The 19,164-nt window shown below is 38.6% G+C and overlaps 1 protein-coding gene across 1 annotated transcript; it reads left to right on the top strand.

Annotated features, from left to right (window-relative positions):
* Positions 1 to 5,534: 5,534 nt before the first annotated feature.
* Positions 5,535 to 18,213, top strand: CUNH6orf58 (chromosome unknown C6orf58 homolog). Its single transcript, XM_051792248.1, has 6 exons — positions 5,535 to 5,943; positions 10,123 to 10,209; positions 13,105 to 13,289; positions 14,491 to 14,624; positions 15,059 to 15,297; positions 17,787 to 18,213. The coding sequence occupies exons 1-6, from the start codon at positions 5,622 to 5,624 to the stop codon at positions 17,903 to 17,905; spliced, it is 1,086 nt and encodes a 361-aa protein (XP_051648208.1). The 5' UTR covers positions 5,535 to 5,621; the 3' UTR covers positions 17,906 to 18,213.
* The last annotated feature ends 951 nt before the right edge of the window (positions 18,214 to 19,164 follow it).

The raw sequence follows: 19,164 nt of genomic DNA, 5'->3' as shown, positions 1-19,164 counted from the left end.
TTTTAATTCCTGAAATAATTGTTTACTTCTTCCAAATGGCAAAAAAAAGCTGTTTTGGTCCAAGTTTCTAATTGATGCAGTCATTTTGCATACTTCACATCAGTAAATCTGGGCACCAGCATCTAGCTACAGATTTACTGCTTTGGAAATTTGTGCCTTTATTTTAATGAATCTTTGCCATTATGGTGATTCTTTCTAATTAGTTATTCCCACTTATTCTCATTTTCATCTAATTAAAATGTCATGCTAAAAATATAAGTGAAGATTCAGTTAATTTGTCTTATAAATGGATGCATAATTAATGAAAGATTGAAAATCTTTCATCAGCTGACAATGTGATTCTAGTATTTTTTGCTGCAGTTTGCTCACTCCCTAGTGATATACAAAAAAGCAGCCAGAAGACTTCCTTGACTTTGTACACAGTCTTGGGGAGGTATTTGAGTAACTACTTCTGAGACAAAATAGAAATATTATATGAAAAATTTACTATCATCTTCCTCCATTAGACATGTGTTTACAACCCTGATGCTCTCAGGAATATATCTATCTATTTTGGTTTTACCAACTTTTAAATCTCTGTTCCAGTGAATGGAGGTTTTGTGTGGTCTGTCTCAAAGGAACGAATTCCACCATATGAAAATAAGGTTGATGTCTTGTAGAGTAGGTGTTGAAGAGGTGATGTGGAAGACCATAGATCTGTAGGTGCTAAATTCTACAGATATTTGAGTCTGTGATCAGCTTAAGCTTCACCTTCTAAACTGAAGATAACAAAAAGATGTGAAGGTTATGGTGTCATCTGAACTAACCTCTAAGGAAAATATACCTCCAAAATACCATTATGAAAATGAAAACTATAGGTTGATTCAATTTTTTTTGTTTTGGGTCTGTTGAAGGTTTGTTTTTTTTTTTGGTTGATTGGTTTTGTATCCATCTATCTATCTACTTATCTGCCCACACATAAAGTCACATTGGTCCTGCAAGCAAGCCTGCTCAGGAACTTGAGTATGGTCTGTACTCCTCTGGAGCACTCTGATCTGAAAGAGTACACCTGGGACAGCTTCAGGTACGCATTACACATCTTGTAGCTTACTCCTAAAACCATATGTTTACCTTGCTGGTAGTTACTCCTCTTTTACTATTATGAATTGGAACTCTGGAAATGTTGGACTTACACTTGCCTTTGTAGCCAGTTATCCAGCCAGACTTTCACCCAGCCAGCTCCATGGAAAGAATGCTGCTTCATCTGGGAAAGAAAAACTGCATATGGTAAAATCCCACTACAGCTATGAATCTAGTATTTCCTAAAATAGGAGTGATTGGATTTGATTTGATTATTAGGTTTGGGGGGGTTGAGTTTTTTTGTTTGGTTTTGGGTTTTTTGTTTGTTTGTTTTTGTTTGTTTGTTTGTGTTTTTGTTTGTTTTTATTTCTTTTTTTGTTTGGTTGGTTGGTTGGTTTGGTTGGGATTTTTTTTGTGCTACTCTGTATGGCCAATTCAATAGTTTGCTTCTGTTAAAAAAAAAAAAGAAAGAAAGCGAGAGAGAGATAAAGTGAATATATTATTATGACCATGCTTCACCAACATTTATCAGCACAATTTATAGTCTGGATTGTCAGGATCTGCAGCTCTGCAGCATAGGTTACTTTTTCTGGTGATGCAAGATCAGCAGGTAATACGGGAAGTCTTTTGGAGAGGGGAGAACAACATGAGAATGATGTTTTCCAAAGAAGGAGAAATGTTAGGTCCAAGGACATATGGAGAACACAGGATATGATGATGCAGCACCTGCTGCTAGGTCCACTACATACACAGTGTAGTTGCCCCTCAGATGCCTAACAGTCTTACCACGTGTGTTGCTGCGTTAGTGGTAGAGCCCGCTCATGGTCATGAGGTTTAGCTGATGACCTTTACTCACAACGACACCGGTAGCAATTTATAATCTCTTTTATAGCCCTGTTAAAGGGTTTTGCTGGAGGCCACTGAAACCAGAGAGATCCTCCCTTGCCAAATATCCCTGCCTGTGACAAAAAAGAAAGTCTGTTCAAAATGATAACTGCAGTCAATAACAACAAATATGAGTAAGTAACCTAAATATATCCACTGTTCTAAGTTTATCCAGTGAAATACATTAAGAATACCTTCAACTACAGTGTGGTCTTGTTTTCCCTGGAACAGATCACAGTCAAGGAGCACTCACAATTACTGATGGAAATGTCAGGGCATGAAAAAATGTGCCAGGTGACAGGGAGGCTCATCCAGAACAACATCCCATCTAAATGAAAACTCATTCTTCTTTTTCTTAGGACAGTTGCCCTAAAATGAAGTGTGGGAACCCTTCTTTTCAGTGCTATTTTATGTGATTGAAGGGTAGTGAGAGCACCAGATAATCTAAAGATTTCTCACATGCTTCTGACTTCACTCCAGTGGGAGTACTGATGCTTCTTCCTCACTCGCTTTCCAGTTCCTTCCTCAGAGTATCCCACCAGGACTACAGAACTTTATGTTTTGATAGTCTGGGGACTTAAGGCTGCCATCTTTTCTTGCAGTCACCTCAACCAGTCTAACTGATGCTTACCAGCTTTTCTGCTGTTATCTTGAAGCAAAATCTGTAGCCCATCTGAAAACTATAGAGTTGTCTCTTGAAACTTGAAAACAATTACATATCAGATCTGAAATTACCATCTATCATAATCTACAGTCTTTTCCAGCACGTGCTTCTATTGCAATGTCTGTATGAGCACATCCTTACTGAGTAACTGGTAGGGTGCTTATTAAGAGAGTTGTGAAAAGAACAGAGGTGCTGACATTACTAAGTCTTCCTTAATCTTCCACTTATTTAAAATGCTGACAGCCCTGAAGGGGTGCTATGACTCAACACCCAACATCACCACCACTCAAGTCCAATTGATATCACATGAAGCACACCCTTGTCCCCCCCCTCAGGACAGCAAAACCAACAGGCCTGGATTCCAAACTGGAAACGCCAGATATTTCTCAAAGGAAAACCATTGTCCCTAAAGACTTAAAGAAACTTCAGCAACATATTCGCTGGCACAGATAAATGCAAAAACTGAGTAAGAGCTATAAAATTAATTATAATATTTTTCAGAAAGAATTTTTTATTGTACTACGGAAAAATTATTGTTGACTCTTTAAAGATGAATTGGGTTGTTGAACTCCTTTTATTACCATAGTAAGCAAAAGGCTGAAACTCCTAAAAGTGAACGAACTCAGCAGAGTTTGTCTAAGTAGATGTATTCAAGTTTTGGTTTTTACCATTTAGCATGCAACACAATTTTTTTTCTATAAAATAGCTCAAAAATTGATATAAGACAAGCATTATGTCATTAATTTCTCTTAATTCTGTATTATAAGTCTTTTGAGAAAGTACATTTTTGCATTCAGACTAGTAATTAATATTTTTACGCCTGCCCAGACCAGTGTTAGTAGGGTTCGCTTTTCCAGATGGCAGAGCAGGAGGACAGTTTTTCATGCACAATAAAGTTCCACACAAACATGGAACCAACCAATTTACTATATGTAATCTGTCATGAGGATGTAAATGTACTGTACCTTTGCAAAAAAAAGTGAAGAAGTTTATTCACCTCTCTTTACCTTAATTACCTAAAGCAAAATAATTCGTAATACAAATGGCTGGTATCTCTCACTAGCAAATTCAAACTCTCCCCCTTGACTATAGAAAACCAGAAAGAATTTAGCCTCCTGATTTGGACACTTCCTTCAGTGATGGTAAAAACCAAAAAACCAGCCACTCTTACTCACTCCTTCGTGTTCCCAAATAAAATTTTTGCCCTAGTGCAATTATGAAATTTGTGCCTTTTATTTCATTGAGTCACAGGTTTCCTCCGTAAGTCTTGTGACCTAGTTAATGCCTTTCAGCATTATTCCTTTTTAGGTGAGCCTTACTGCCCATTGTCTCAATTAGATCCTAATATATATATATATATATATATATATATATATATATATATAGGTATGTATGAAATCAACACAGTTCTTGGCATTTATCCTCAGTATTATTTCACAGAATGTCTTATTTCAAGGAAATAAAAAGTACCTTTGAAAAGATTTCTGAAAGAATTATTCCAGAAAAGTAGGTGAAACAATATTGATCTTATTTAATCTAAAAATATTTTTTTCTCTGTCTAAAGGTAAACTTGTAATTTTTACTCCCTCTACACCCAGAAAGGAGCAATACTCCTCTCAGTGGTGTGTTTTAAATGAGTTGCATTCTGGACATGTCTCGTTCTCTGGTTTGGCTATCGAGGGAATCTTCATAGCTAGGTTAGTATTTAAATGTCCACAGTGACCTTAGATAAATCCCGTCCACAGAAAGTTAATGAAAGAACAGCTTGATTATTTGTAACCTCTGCAAGGCAGCATGATTAGAAAAAGCGTTCTCCGATCTATGTATTTCAAAAGCCTTTGTTTCTTTCTCAGTAGCGGAGCCAAAAATAATAAATGATCATTGAAAAATCATACTATTTAGATATTTAGAGACTAGAAAGTCTCCTTAATACATAGAGAAAATGGAAAAATTTTGAATTGAACTGATAAATTTTTTTAAAATTTACTGTGAAAAGTTTGCAGCCACTTTTGACTTGTTCCATCCACAGTTTAAGGTACTTTAGGCACACAAAGCCCAACCGAAACTCACAGAATTACTTCAAAGAAAAGGGGCATTTGCAATTTTTCTCATGCAAATAAAAGACTACGGAGATAACAAACCATGTGTTTGCTGAGTGTTCTTTTGCAACCACTGCTTATCTGAGAAAAAGCAGCTGAAGATTATAAAGTCCCAGAATTCCTAGAAGTAGGTGAGAGGAAGGCAGCTGGACAGTTTCACCTTTTTTAGAGTGTAACTTAGACACCCCTTTTATCAGTGGAGGCTTGGCCTTTATATTCCCTTTACAGGCTACAAGATCATGGAGGTTTAGTAGGAGAATTTAGGACTTTACAATGATGACCATTTCCACACAAGACAAGTCAGTACTTGCAGACAGGCTGATTTGGCTATTTCCAACACTCTTATGACCTGAAGGCTGCAGGCAGTTGTCTCGAGGCCAAAAGACAAAGGTGCCAATGGCAGTGCCGGCCATATGTCACTGCTGTTCCTTTGTCAGCGCTTTGAGCCCTCCTCAGAGTACCTCAGCCCTAGCCCCATTCTGCCTTGCATGTGTGCTGGAGTGAGCTCTATGGCATTGCTGTCCCTTTTTTACCTGAAGGAACTAGGCTGGGAAAGGGAAGCTGACAACTAGTAAGAAACACTGCAACAAAAATTTTGATAATGCAACTCTACAGTCAGTATTGTAGCAACTCAGCCATATGGAAGGGTGGGTATATGTCATGGGCAGTGCAGACTTGGACATTTTCTGATTAGATTGATTCTTCTTAAACATCTGTTGCTGCTCCCTGGATTCCATGGAAAGGACAGAGCATTACTCACACAGTTGCTAATCTGGCAACTCCACGTCAGGGTCACTGGGAAGAGGGAAGGTCGACAACGGAGACCTCTGTTTGAGTCACCCTTTTTTGCCCAGCCCTCATCTTTCCTGATAAAAACCCTGCAGCCACAAACACCTGGGTTATAAACCTTCACAATGTGGCCCTGCCTTGGCATATATACTCTTTTTATAGTGACTATTACCCTGAGTCCTGTGACGGCTGCAGCATGGAGTGAAAACAAAGTCCCTGGAGAAGATGAATATCCTCCTCTGTGGGACCTTGCCCCTGAAAACCTGCTGGATTTCCCAGTAAAGGACAACAAAATTGTCATCAATGTTTGGAACTATCAAGAAAGACTGGGAGTGTATAAGAGCTTGCTAAATTCTTCAGCCAAATATTTTAGTGCCTTTGGACTCCAAAACACTGGCAACATTCTCTGGGGATTACCACTGCAGCATGGGTGGCAATTTCGTACAGGTATGAGTTATGTCCTTAAAATGTTAGATTAGCAAAGTATTTACTGGATCTGCTTTGAGTCTTCCTTTCCAAGGTTTTTGCCCCGAAAGCCCAGCGTAGCCTCAGCATGTGTAAACTTTGACATGCTGAGCTAAGCTGCCAATTTGAAAAAGAAATGCTGAACAAAGAGAACACCCTTGCCTTGTTGAGCAATAGCTATTAAAATTCCTAATAGGAAGAGGTCAGAATACAGAAGATCTGTGGTTTAGATGGGTAATATTTCAGCTAGCAGAAAATCTTTGAAAAGGTATTCCCAGTTGTTCCAGTTTATAGTAGATAGATTTCAGGACCTGCACTGTGCAGGGCTGCTCTTAATTTGTTAACTAATAAGCTTTTGTTTTTTGTTAATGGCTGTTAATGTTACGATCTTCTATAGGTAGTTTTAGTTTAATTTCTAATACAGATAGTTAAAAGTCCACCTCTCCTTGTGAGAATTTATTTCCATTTGCTCTTTATGATCAGTTTAGAAGTAGCCTCATTATTTTCTAGATATGCTTTTTACAAAAATTAGAGCTTGTTCTGTTTGTTGAGGTTGTTTTGTTTGTTTGTGGGGGTTGTGAGTTTGTTTTGTTGTTGTTGTTGATTTGGTTTTGTGGTGTTTTCAATTTTGTCCAAATTCTAATGGTTTATCCCCTAAAAGCTTGTTTTTATCTAGGGCAGTCATTCTTGTTTGCCTGTTCATGACAGGGAAGCAGACACAGAAACACATGTGAAAGGTCCCTTAAGGCTAAGGCTGTAATATCTTATCAGGGGCTTTATCAGAGAATGCATTCTCTCAGAGGCTGCTTCACACACAGCAGTCAGTGAAGCTTTCCTTTCAAAGCCAGAGCTGAACTCGCCTTGTTCTAGCAATCAAAAAAAGAGGGGAAGAGGGGAATAAAATCAAGGACGTTTTCACGAACTTGTGCCTGGTGGTAACAAGATGTAAGCAAATGTATCTGTCTGCCTGTTTTTTTCTTTATTGGATATAATTTGTAGTGGTGGTTTGGCTGAAGCTGTATGTTTGGAAGAAACTAGAGGTGCTGCAGCTGGCGGTGAAGCAAGGCTGCCAGCATTTAGTCTCAACTAATGGAAAATTAACTCCTAAGTAAAAATTAGGTAAACAACGTAGTAAGCAAAATCCAAGCAGGAAACTAGCTGGCAAACAGACAGCAACAAGAAGAATTTGGCTGGAGTTTAGTCAATCTTTTTCCTCTTTCCCTTTTTTATGTATACAAGAAGGGGAGAGGCCGGTGCAGCAGGAGAATTGACCCACTGTGAGGCAAAGATGACTGGATGCAGAAGCTACACTTCAGTGGTTACCTGCTGGAAAGGATCTAGTTATGTAGAACGACCTCTTCCACAAAGTGAGGATGTGCCTTGTTGCAGTGAGGATTTCCAAGTAGAGACAAGGGACATAGTAGATGAGAGGAAGATTTGCACCTTGTTGCATAGATAGGTGAAGATGTACTGTCACCTGCCAGAGAGTCACAGGACTGGTTCTTAGACAAGGAGATATATTTTTGAAATTACATAACCAGAATGTTAAAAAACTACTAAAAGGTTTTACAGTAAAAAAATATGAGAAGTTGAAAAATAAATAGATAAGGGACAAAGAACAACATAATTCTGCTGCATTCAGCCTTGAGGTTAGCAAAAGGCTAAACCTAACTGAGATAGGCAACTGGGATAAACTAGTGAGGAAAGGCTTAAGTGTTTGTAAATTGACTTAATAAGCTTGGACATACAAAAGCAGGATTTGAGTCCAGAGTGCAAGAAAACAGATCTTTAAAAACACTACAAAAATTGTTGAATTAACAGTTCTGTCTGGTCTTGAAAGTTATGTTACCAAGAAAATATTTTTACGGGTATAGTTCTGTATAAACCATAAAGAGGAAGCGAAGCTGCTACTTAATAAGAGCGGTACAAAGATTTGCAATAATCTACTCATGGACATAAAATGAAATCAGTAATTTCCCTAAATTTACAGTAGAGAAAATTATGTTGAGACAAAACGGATGTTAGGAATGAGACTGTGGAAGCACAATTTGTCACTTGGGAGATGAAGCTAGACTGGGAGTCCTACCTACACAAACTGAGGAAACTGGGTAGTGTCTACCCCCACTTCACATATAGAAGTACAAATTCAGGAGCAAGAACTTTGAGAAAGATTGAGGCACCATTGTATGTCTGAAGAGCAGGATAGGTTGTACCTATATTTAAGAAGAAGGAAAAGTGGGATAAGAACACATAAACATTTGTCTTACATCAGCAGTAGACGAGACATTAGAATAAGTATAGAGGAAAGAATAATTAAAGACATAGAACTAAACAGAAAAAGGGATAAAGCAGAGCTTACATGAATCAAAGGTAGATTGTGTCAGGCTAACTTATATTTTCTTTCATTATATGAATGTTGTTTTATCGAAGTCCAGAAATGTATTTCCTCCCTTTGTAAAAGCAAAGCATAGGATGAAAATTTTTAATGATACTTTACAAGATAAGAATGAAACAGGGAACTGTAAATTTGGTAAAGGAACACCTGAGGGAGAATTTAGTGATGAGCGTTGCTAAGATAATTACACAGCTAAATGGAGGATGTGCTCAGAGTTCTTCCTCAGCAAGATAAGAACAACTGCATTTAGCATTTTCAGTAACAACCTTTCCACAAAAAATAGTGGAGAGATCTTACTGATGGGATAACATACAGCTGGGGACACTGTCAATACAGAGAGACACAGCTTAGCTTGGGTAGACCTGAAGACTGAAATAACGATCATGTTAAGCACAGGGAATAGCAGAAACAACAAAAATGGAGTATAGACCTGTAAGCGCAGCTAGTAATTACTACATATCTTATAATTATCACTGATACTGCCTGGGACTCTTCATTTTCCCAAAACACCAAAGCTAACAATCTTTCATAAACCTCATATACAACTCTTTACAACATTTTGTCTTCTTTTCTTCTTATCCTTTAGCCTTCCCATTCATCTCCTTTGCATACCAGTGATCTATTGTGCCTATTTTTGGCACTCTCTGTTGAAGTAGAATATCAAAAAATATAATCTTTCTGTTAATATTAAAAATTATAATTTTTCATTAAAAAAAAATATTCCAGTTGAACTGCAATCCTCATCACTGCAAGTTCATGTGCTCTGCTAATGAAAGATATGAGTTTGAGCACCTAGCATGCCCCAGAGCACAAGCTCTGTCCAGTCATCTAGGGAAGATAATTAGGATAATTTGTATCCACATTGTTCATGATCATCTCTTCTTCTTGAGCAAAAAGTATCAGAAAATTTGGTTTGGTAACGAGGTTTAGTTCTAATCTGACAGAAATGATGCTGTCTTCATTCAGCTGACTTGTCAGAGAGTAAGTGCTCTGCAGGGCAGAGTTTGAGAGCTTCTGGAATAGCTCAAGTCATTGGACTAGAACGTGGTAATTTCACATCATGCAATTCAAGCAGACTTCCTGACACACTACATGACTACTTACCACTTCATATACATGTATGTTATTCTTTTAATACTTGGGCTGTTTCTTCACATCACATGCTTAAAGTAAAATATGCCTTACATGCTGTCACGAATAATTGTGAAATGTCTTGCGTGTTTGCTACAGCATAGATACTTGAAACCCTTGCTAATCAGTTACAACAACATTTGCATGCTTAGCTTCACAGTAAGGCCATGTTTGTATGCATGATTAAACTGAAAGGGATTCTGTATCACACAACCCAATTAGGTGAGACAATTACTAGTACATTTAATTTGTGCTATTCTGCTCATTAAGCAGCTCTCCTGCACTAGCAGCCCTACATCTATTGGAAATTATGCATCAGCTATGCATGTGTTTACCTCTCTATGTGAATATATATTTACACCTCTGTAAAAATATCACCGTGGTGTCCTGATTTCAAACAGCTCCATAAATTCACAGTGAGGTATAAATCAAACTGTACAATCAAATTACTATGCACTGAGAGATTCAACTACTCTAGGAACAGTAGTTTATGAAACAAAGCAACAGTAATTGTTTTACTTCTCTGAGCAAAATTCTTTGTGCTTTACTCCTATATATTTTTTTCATCTCAGTAGGATTTCTTGTGTGAAAAGTTTGATAATTATTGGTTGTATTATTTTGTTTGATTTTTTCAGGTAGGTTAGCAGATCCTTCTGGTGCAACTTCCTGTGGCTATGAATATGGAGACCTCCTATGCCAATCTGTAAGAAGCTGGTGGTCCTGTAAGTATATGCTAATACACTGTTCTTCTCCAGAATAAGATTAGTGTCCTAGAAGGCTATTTCTAAATCTTTCTTCCCCTTAGAATTCTCTATTACAATGTAATTTCCATGTTATGTGATGCTCCATTGCAAACTTACAGTAAGACACCTAAGTGTGAGTAAATAAAAGTTAGTTGATTTTGATAATATATTTGAGGAAGGAGAAAAAAAACCCAAACTTGCAGCTCTAAAAATGTTTATACTGCAAAAATTTATGTTAAATAAGTGGGAAACACCTTGACAGTTATCTATATTTGTAGATATTTGCAGTTTTCAATTACTCAGTAGCAGATTTGTTCAGTTTAGATGCTAGCACTTCAAACTAAAACCTTGTGTGAGAATGTCAAGCAGGAATCTTTGTGGTTCTTGCAATCACCTTTGGTTCTTTTTCCCATAGCATGTTCTCCCTCCATCACTTCTGTCCCTTGCTCCCTCAGCTTTCTTGCTGTCCTGTCCTAGGTCCCCCTTTCCACTAGACCTGCCAGAAGGTTTCAGCGAGCAGCTCTGTCCCTTCCCCACCACAGGAATGCTTTGTTGAACGAAGCTTCTGGCTGTGAGTTAGCAATTAAATGTATATGTCTTCAAGTGAACAAAGGCACAAGCACAGAGAAAATTTAAAATGTAAATCTAGAGTAAAACCAAAGCCAACTGCGATACTCACTCCACCTTCAGTTTCCCATCTCTGTGGTTGGATAGCACTACATGCTCTGTGGGAAGGCGTCCCATGAAGTGACAAGTAATAAGAGTCACTTCATAGCCCTGTGCAAGCAGGGTACCCTCCTGGAATAGAAACCACCACCTTTACCTTCTCAGTGTTTGCATTCCTGCTCTTCACTTACTTCTAAATATTGCATGTTTGCTCGATATCAATTTTGTTGCCTCCAAATTTTATAAACTCAGCCTTGATTTAGCCTATTGCAGCAAGAACATGCAAAAAGTCTTTGAGACTGCATGGAAATGTCTCTTACTGTTCTGAGAGTATCAGTGCTTTCAGCTGTCCTTCAGAGCTGCCCTCTCTGGCATGAGTAGTCATAAGAAGCCAGGAATGAGTTTAAAGAAGAAACTCACATTTAATACACCCCTAGGTGTATGGGAAACTCCCTACTTAAGAACATCAGTCTTTTTAGCTCACTGTTTTGGAGGGTGGTTCAACCAACCTATTCAGGTTCATACACCAAGAGCATTCCCACTCTGTATGTATGACCAGTTTTGTCAAGTATGATATTGCTGCCAGCCACTCCTAGTGCCCTTGAAGGACTCACACCAAGTAATTTACAGAATAACACACTTTATTAACAAACACACTGATAGCAGAAGACTGTGACAGGTTAATGTTCAGAGATTGCTGTTGATAGTAACAGACTGCAGAAATGAATTTGAAGCAATATATAGACAAACTCTAACCACTAAGCTAGCTAGAAATAACAATTTAGCTTGCATAGAATGAGATTCTTACTCAATAAGCATCCTTAGGGGGGAGAAGACAGGTTCAGCCTGTCGACTGATCCCAGAAGTTACGATTGAGTCTTCGGTGACCTCCCTCCCTGCTTAAGTGATATTTATATTAATTTCTTTGAGGGAAGGGAGAAGCTGAAGTTAGAATTGATGACATTTCATGTTGAGGTGGAGTTTGAGTGACTTTAGTCATTAATATATGTAGGGCATCAAAAGTAATATGTATTTTTGAGCTGCATTGTTTTTGATGGAACATAATCTCAATAGCACTGTGTTGCTCTATCCTTTGTTTCATACTTGCCACTCCATCCTTCTTCTCATCTCATCCTTAGAGCAATACACCAAGCTCCCTCAGTGTTCCTGTACAGATAGTCCCTGGTGAATTATAGCCAAGGTGCACACTCCTTTTTGCTGAACTTTGTTTTGTGGTCTTCTTCCCAGAAGGTGGAATGACGGTTTCCCATTAGTAGGACAGGGATACATGGTTGGTGGTCAGGTTTTGGTAATTTTGGTCCTCGCTGCTGTGATTGTATAAAACATACCAGGGCAGCCCATGGCCCGGAGACCATAAGCAAATGACTTTTCAGCACAGCAGCTCAGAGGCACCCACACAAAAGAGAGAATAACTGATTTCCAGGCTTTACTTCACTGAAAGTTATTAAACTTTATTTCTACAAAGGGGACACAATTAAAGGAGAATTTAAAATTCTCCTTTCAAATGTGGAATATCAAATAGCCCTATGGGCACTCTCACTGCAGACATGATTTGGCAGATGCGAGAAATGAACCTGAGTTTCCTACATGCTGGATCTGACTGCTCCAAATTATGGATCAGACCAAAGGAAGCCATCACCCTAAAATAAAACTGGACAGACAAAGTGAGGTAGTTTTCAAGCAGTTTTCGGTGTGTGAAATATTTTTAAAAGCAAAATTATTATTTTCCAGTAAAATATTGCTAGTATTTGCCTTTTCATTTCTTATAGGTCTAGGATGCAAAGAAGGGGATTTTTTAATGAAAACAATACTTGTGGAGTACTCTTTAGTCTTTCTTACTTAGTTTGCAATTAATATTTGAGAGGTTTTTCTTGTCCTGTCTGTGACAGCCTACAAAGATCTAAGTTTTCTTTCAGTAGTGTTTTCATTTCTGGCAAAGTAAAGCCCTCTGTAAGCTCATGCAAGGCTCTTAAAGGACAATATATGAAGGAACATTACAAATCATATCTAAATTAATACAGATGACACCATTAGTGCATTTCAGTAAATACGTCCCACTGCTGAACACAGTTGTATCAGGGCAATTTGAAACGGTTGAATTTGGTGTGGGACAGAGTTCACCTGTCTATGCAGGAATTTTTCATTTGCTTGTGATTAACACTTCCTCCTTTTTAATTATTGTTACAGGTATGAATTACTACCTGGCTGTCATACCCTTTCTGGGGGCAGTGGAGGCTGGCCTCTTTGGGCAGCTGCCGTTCGAAGTAGAAATATTGCCACCAGAGGAGCGAAAAGATGATTTCTGTTACAGTGTTGCAGACTGCAGGTCTCGTATGCCCAAGCTCATGGATGACTGGAAGGCCTTTTTTGAAGTAAATAATGTTACTTCCCCCCCCCATAGTTTTAGAAATGAGACCAGAATATTACCTTTAAAAACTATTATTACTGTCACTTGTAAGACTCAGAGAGCTTAGTTTTCTTTCAATAACAGCTTCATATAAAAGCAAGAAGCAGGAAAAATGAAAAGCATAACATAAATTGAGTCGGAAATAAGGCGGCCATGATTTTTACTAGTTATGGATTTTTCTTTTCTTCCTTTAAGATAATTTCTGTAATTTGGCCTCTGTCCCAAGACACTGCTTTGTTAACAATTATATTTGTATTCTTCCAATACTGCTTATGTTAGCAATGCAAAATAAGCATGTGAGATGGAACACTGCCATTAAGAAATGGCCTTGGGTTGGTTTTATAGGGTTCATTTATTCCTTTAGACATCTAAAAACCTGAAAATGTGAAACTTCATTCAGAGGGACACTTATTCATGCAAGTAGATATTGTCTTTCCTCCACATTCAGCTGTTCCCTAATCCCAAAGATGACAATATTTCTTATTTCATAGATTTAATAAGTATCTTTTATAGTTAGACTACTACTGTCAACATTATTGTTGGTAGTCAAATAATTTATAATAATCTGAAAGCTTAAACTATGAGTTCCTCTTGGCACCTCTGAGTGAAGATAGAGGGTTTGAGAGACTTTGAGAGTTTTTGAAAGACTGGATTTTTCTTCGTAAGATCATTTTTCCTACGCAGCACGTTTCAGAAATTATTATAAAATATCAACTCCACAAATAACCATAATGATAACAATTAAGGATAATTTTCTTGTTTTCTGAAAATCTCCAGAAAGTTGTGGCCAAAAGGATAGAGACAAGTTTTTAAGGAATCCAATATTTCATAGCAGTAGCTTCCACGGAAGTTGGATACAAAAGTCCACTGACAGAATACCTAAAGTATGTGAATAAAACCCTTGCTCTGTTGATGTCAAAGAACAGCAGCTCCCATTAACTCCAGCGTGGATACATATTAATTTTAAAAATTTATATTTATCATATTTTTGTCCCTATGTCAGACATTATATTTACATACAAAGCAGCACATTCTAACTACTCAAAAGCAATTTTCCTTAGCTTGCAAACTCCTTAGTTTGTGAAGTATGTGAGCAAATAAAAAAAATTCATCGTGTTTCGATCCCCCCTCTCATTCTCTGCCTTTTTTCCTCCCTATTGCTGTAGTATCTGCTATCTACAGAACACAAAGCTGTGAGCTCTGCAACCTTCTCCTCCTTCAAACTGGATGATGCCCTTGGTCTTATGTGGAAGGCACATGTTAGCTCCATTGCTTATGCACTCCCCAAGTTCCAGGACAGGTAAGGGGATGAGAAAGGTGGCCAAGGAGGATCTCCCCACCTTCACGCCTCTTTGGAAGGATAGCATGAGCTTTCTTACTTTAGGCATCTACTCTTTAGGCTCTGCTCTTCTTTCCACTCTCTCGGAGTATGGGATGACCAGTGAGAGATGGCTGCCCAGACCGTGATGAGCAAGCAGGCTGTGCCCTTAAAATGACATGTTGATTCCCCACTGGGAGCCAGGGCCTGATTCAGGAGCTGTTTTGAGTCTGGGCAGAGGCAGTAATACCGGGAGAAATTAGGTGTAAAGTACTGAAGGAGGCTTTAGGTCACTGTGGCACTAAGACCACTCAGGATTTTATTCTGAACAAAAACATTTGGGATAAATGATCAAATAATGTGTTCTACAGGAGATTTCAATTATTTGTTACATTTTTTATCTTCATCTCTTTCAGCTTAAAATATCTCTCTGATCCAGAAGCAAATTTTGGTGAAGGCTGGTCTAATGCTGTAGATTTCATTGGGGCCACACACTTCCCTACAGATTTACCAACCACAAACAACTTCCAGGCTTTCCTGCCCCCGAGGATGCTTGTTGAAGGGGATGTTCCCCCATCCATTAGTGACTTCAGTCCACGGCAAAATAAAGTTCTGGTTTCAATCAGAGCTCTTCATAAAGCAAATAAATTAACAGGTATGAGACTGACCTACAAATGTCCGCAGTCCATAGATATTTAATATCTTGTTCTCTCTACATATCTTTCTTCATATGAATACAGTGAATTTTTTATATAAAGTACTATAAACACTTAGAGACTAACAGTAAAATAGTTAAAAATACAACTATAAACAAACAACACACCAGAGAGCAAATGCAGCAATGGGATAACACTGACTACACATGGGATTTCAGTGAGACAAATCCATTTTTTAAGCAGATGATCTTACTTTTTCCCCCCCCGGTTTTCATAGGAACTTTAAAAACGCAGACACTAATTTGTGTTTCACCAGTTGAATCTGGAAACATTAAAGCTGTTAATGAAGTTATTAGATCAGTTGAACAACAACAACAAAAAGTAAACGATCATGAGCAAGAGTTCGTGAGTTCACAAGTGTTCTGGTTTTCGTTTTTGAGAGAACATCATTTGTCCCAGCAAAACGGTATCCTTAGACAATGCTGGCTTCATCATCTTCACCAAAATAAGTCATGCATCACCATCCAGCGGTGCGACATAGAATTACACTCTTCTGAGGATTCAATTCATGCATAGATACTGCTGGGTTGGCTATTTTTGTTTGACCTTTATGAAGCAAAGTTATTTTGAATCTTTAAATGGAAATAGAACGTAAAAATGCACTGAAAAATTAGTATGCCTAGTTATGGCATTTGTGATTCTCTTCTGTCCATATATTTCAGTGGAAATTCTCTCACCAGTTGCATTTGCAGCTGAAAAAGATGTGAAATGAAGCTCTTGAGTGCTGCAAAAGAGCACCCTCCCATCACAGAGTGCTTCCCTCCCACTTTCCATATAGCATTATTCCTCAGAATCTGAATAAGGGTCTTAACAGCTCTATCCCCTGCCTGGTAGTCTATGTCACAGCTCACGGTTTCTAGACCTACCTCCAGAGGGAAAAAGGGGCAGAGCAAAGAAAAGTATGACCAGCAGGATGGCAGGGAGGGAGAAGAGCACCAGGGCAGCACAGCAGGTGAGGATAACAATGCAGGGAGAGAGGAAAGGAGATATCAGTGTTGAATATGGTAGATGGAAGGAAAGAGAGAGATGAAGTTTCATGCAGGTGCAGCCAAAATAAAGTCCATAGCTGAAATCCTGAAATTGCTTTGCAGGGAAAAGGTTTCCCTGTCTCTGCTCTAATGGATGAGCTTTGAATTCAGCTGAGAATTAAAGGCCAGCTAACTCAGTCTGGTGACTGATTTGCAGATGAGAAAAAGAAGCTTTGAAATATATTTTTCTGGATCCACAACATCAGCAGGAACCTGAAAGACCCTACATTATTGCTAAAAACCTCAGGTGACAAAATGTGACATACTGTTTTTGTAGAGTCAGATTCCTCAAAATTTTGAATACATTCTGTGAGATATAGGGTCCTCTTCTGGTACTGCAAACTTCAACAGCAGATAGAGGGATAGACTAGAGCAGATAGTACCTCCTAGGATGGGACTCCATCCAACCAAGAGTGAGACTTCATTTCTTGATTCAGGCTTTGATTACCCTTTATTTTCTTCTAGTTGCCTCTGCTAGTCCAGCAGGAACTGTACTGAGAGAGTGCTGTGCTACCTCTAAAGCTTCTCAATCCATGGACAGTCAGAATCTTTATTTTTTATGCTCTACCCCTCACTGATACCCAAAGGTAGAGCAGCATATGCCACGTTATTCAAAACCTTTCCTGCTGTCCTCACCTTTTCTGCAGTCCTCTTGTGGTCCTCCTAGGCAAGAGGACTGTTTGCTTCCTTCCCCTCCTAATTCATTCCCCCAGTACAATACTGTGCAAATTCAATTCTTCAACGTTGCCAGTTTTATACAAAAGCATGTTTTGCAGGACAATAACTCTTCTTGGTTTTCTAGTAGACTTTTTACCCTCAAATTTCCTCTGTAGACCCTTTATCCACTATAAAGATCAGTACTGAGTGTAGTGAGGAGCAAACAATGACTATCCTGCAAACTGGTGCTAATGTTAGGTTGGGCTGGCCAGGCACACTTCCTAGAGGGCCACAGCTTATTGCCTGGACATAAGTACTGGGGATTATTTTCTTCATTAGCTTGAGGCCTTAGCTGGCAGAAAGCACAAATTCTTTGTTATAGAGTGAAAACAAAGACAGGCCTAGTTATAACTACCACACTACTACTTCATAAACCATGAAGGTATGTGCAAGTGCAGACCAAGACCTTAACATGAGTCTTCAATCATCTTGACTTGCAACACTGGTGACAAGGGAAAAGCCCAGTTGTCTCTCAGTACAAAGGATCCTGAGCTGAATGAATGGCCTGTGTGTCCCTACGCATTTGTAGGCAATTATTACCCCATAAGCAAGCTCCAGCTTTGTCTACTTTTCACTGTCCACAGGAGAAAGACAAGTGCAGACATGTATTTCATCCCTTGTATGCTGCAAGCTGCATGTGCTCCATGCTAATTTGACAATGTCATGTTGTGTTTCTCTCCAAGGAGGATTGCTGCTGAAGCTCTGGCAAAAGGCTATGTCTAACGAAGCAGGAAGAAAAATTGGCCGAGAACTGCTTGAAAGCTTGACTTTGAGCCAACGACTTGACCTAGTGGGAATTTAGAATGATTTGGAAGGAGATGATTTGACAGTGCCCAGTTTCTTGAGAAAGAACAGTTCCAACATTGTTTGATTTTATCTTTTAGCAGACATGTGTCTGGTATACTGGCTTTGGTAATTTCTTACAGCAGGATTTCCTGAGAAACCATGTGTGCATCTCTCTCATATTGAATCAATATTTTTATCCTTAATTTTTCTAATTATCTCATTTTTTAACTCAATTCCTTATAAATAAAAGGCCTCACAGTAAATATTACTTTACTACTTTTTTGAATTTATAAATAGTGTATCATTATTGGACATAAAATTAAATGCAGGCAAATTATATTCTGTTTCAGACTGAGTTTTTTTGTCCCTGTAGACAGGGATTCCACCAGATATGGAATTACTCAGGTCCTTGATGGTCTAAGAGATGATCACCAGAAACTTTTCTTTGAAGTTCTGATCAAAAACCAATGTCTTGACTGTTTCCCACCAAAGTTGTTATTTTGCAGACCAGCTGCAATCAAATTTGAAGCTTTCAGGCTTTTCAGGTTAAATACGAGAGTACAGATGGATTCCCTCGGTAGGCTGCTTTGCAACAAGTAAATGCCTCGTGGTAGTGCAGAGCCCATCCAAAGAAGTCCTGAAGCAAATTACCTCATTCTGTAGCTACTTTTACATGACAAAGAGATTTCTGGGTTTTGATTCATTACACTTACTTCAAGAAAACTTTGATCCGTATATTGATTTATGTGATTATGTATCCTGTATAAGCACAGGTTGTTTTTCCATTCTCCCATGTCTAATCCTCTTGTTGCAGTGTGTCATATGTTAGATTTGATTACTGAGGAAGAGAAATATTTGCAATGTTTGTAATCTCAGTGCCTGGCACACTCAAACCCAAGTGCTGATCACAGTCTTCATGGTGATAACACATACTGGGAATCAATTATAACTTGGAAACAGGGGTTGTGGGGAGGTGGGACAGGGAAGTTTCTTGGGAAATCTGCTGGCTTGGATCCTCCATCTTTATGGAAACTCCCCCTGGAGAGTAGGCATAGCTGGAGCTCCCTTTCCATGGTGGAGTGCAGGACCACTGCCTGCTATATGGTATCAGGTTATAGCCTGCACTACAGTGTAGTCAAAGATAACACAAGTCTTAGACTCATAAGTCAAAATCAGGAAAAGCAGATTTCTTCTGACACCATTTTAGGTCTGCCTCATAGTTTTGGTTTCACTCAACATATCAGTTGGTAACCCACTCCCACAGCACTCAATCAG

The sequence above is a fragment of the Manacus candei genome, unplaced genomic scaffold, assembly GCF_025592945.1.
Source record: "Manacus candei isolate 608988 ecotype Guabito, Panama unplaced genomic scaffold, ASM2559294v1 h1tg000034l, whole genome shotgun sequence".
NCBI classification, from domain to species: domain Eukaryota; kingdom Metazoa; phylum Chordata; class Aves; order Passeriformes; family Pipridae; genus Manacus; species Manacus candei.
Note: the sequence above shows the minus strand (reverse complement) of the source record. Positions and strands in the feature narration are given on the sequence as shown.

Coding starts and splice junctions, on each gene's coding strand:
- CUNH6orf58 (XM_051792248.1), top strand. CDS start 5,622: ATGTGGCCCTGCCTTGGCATATATACTCTTTTTATAGTGACTATTACC. Junction 10,210..13,104: donor TGTAAGAAGCTGGTGGTCCT/GTAAGTATATGC, acceptor TTATTGTTACAG/GTATGAATTACTACCTGGCT. Junction 13,290..14,490: donor ACTGGAAGGCCTTTTTTGAA/GTAAATAATGTT, acceptor CTATTGCTGTAG/TATCTGCTATCTACAGAACA.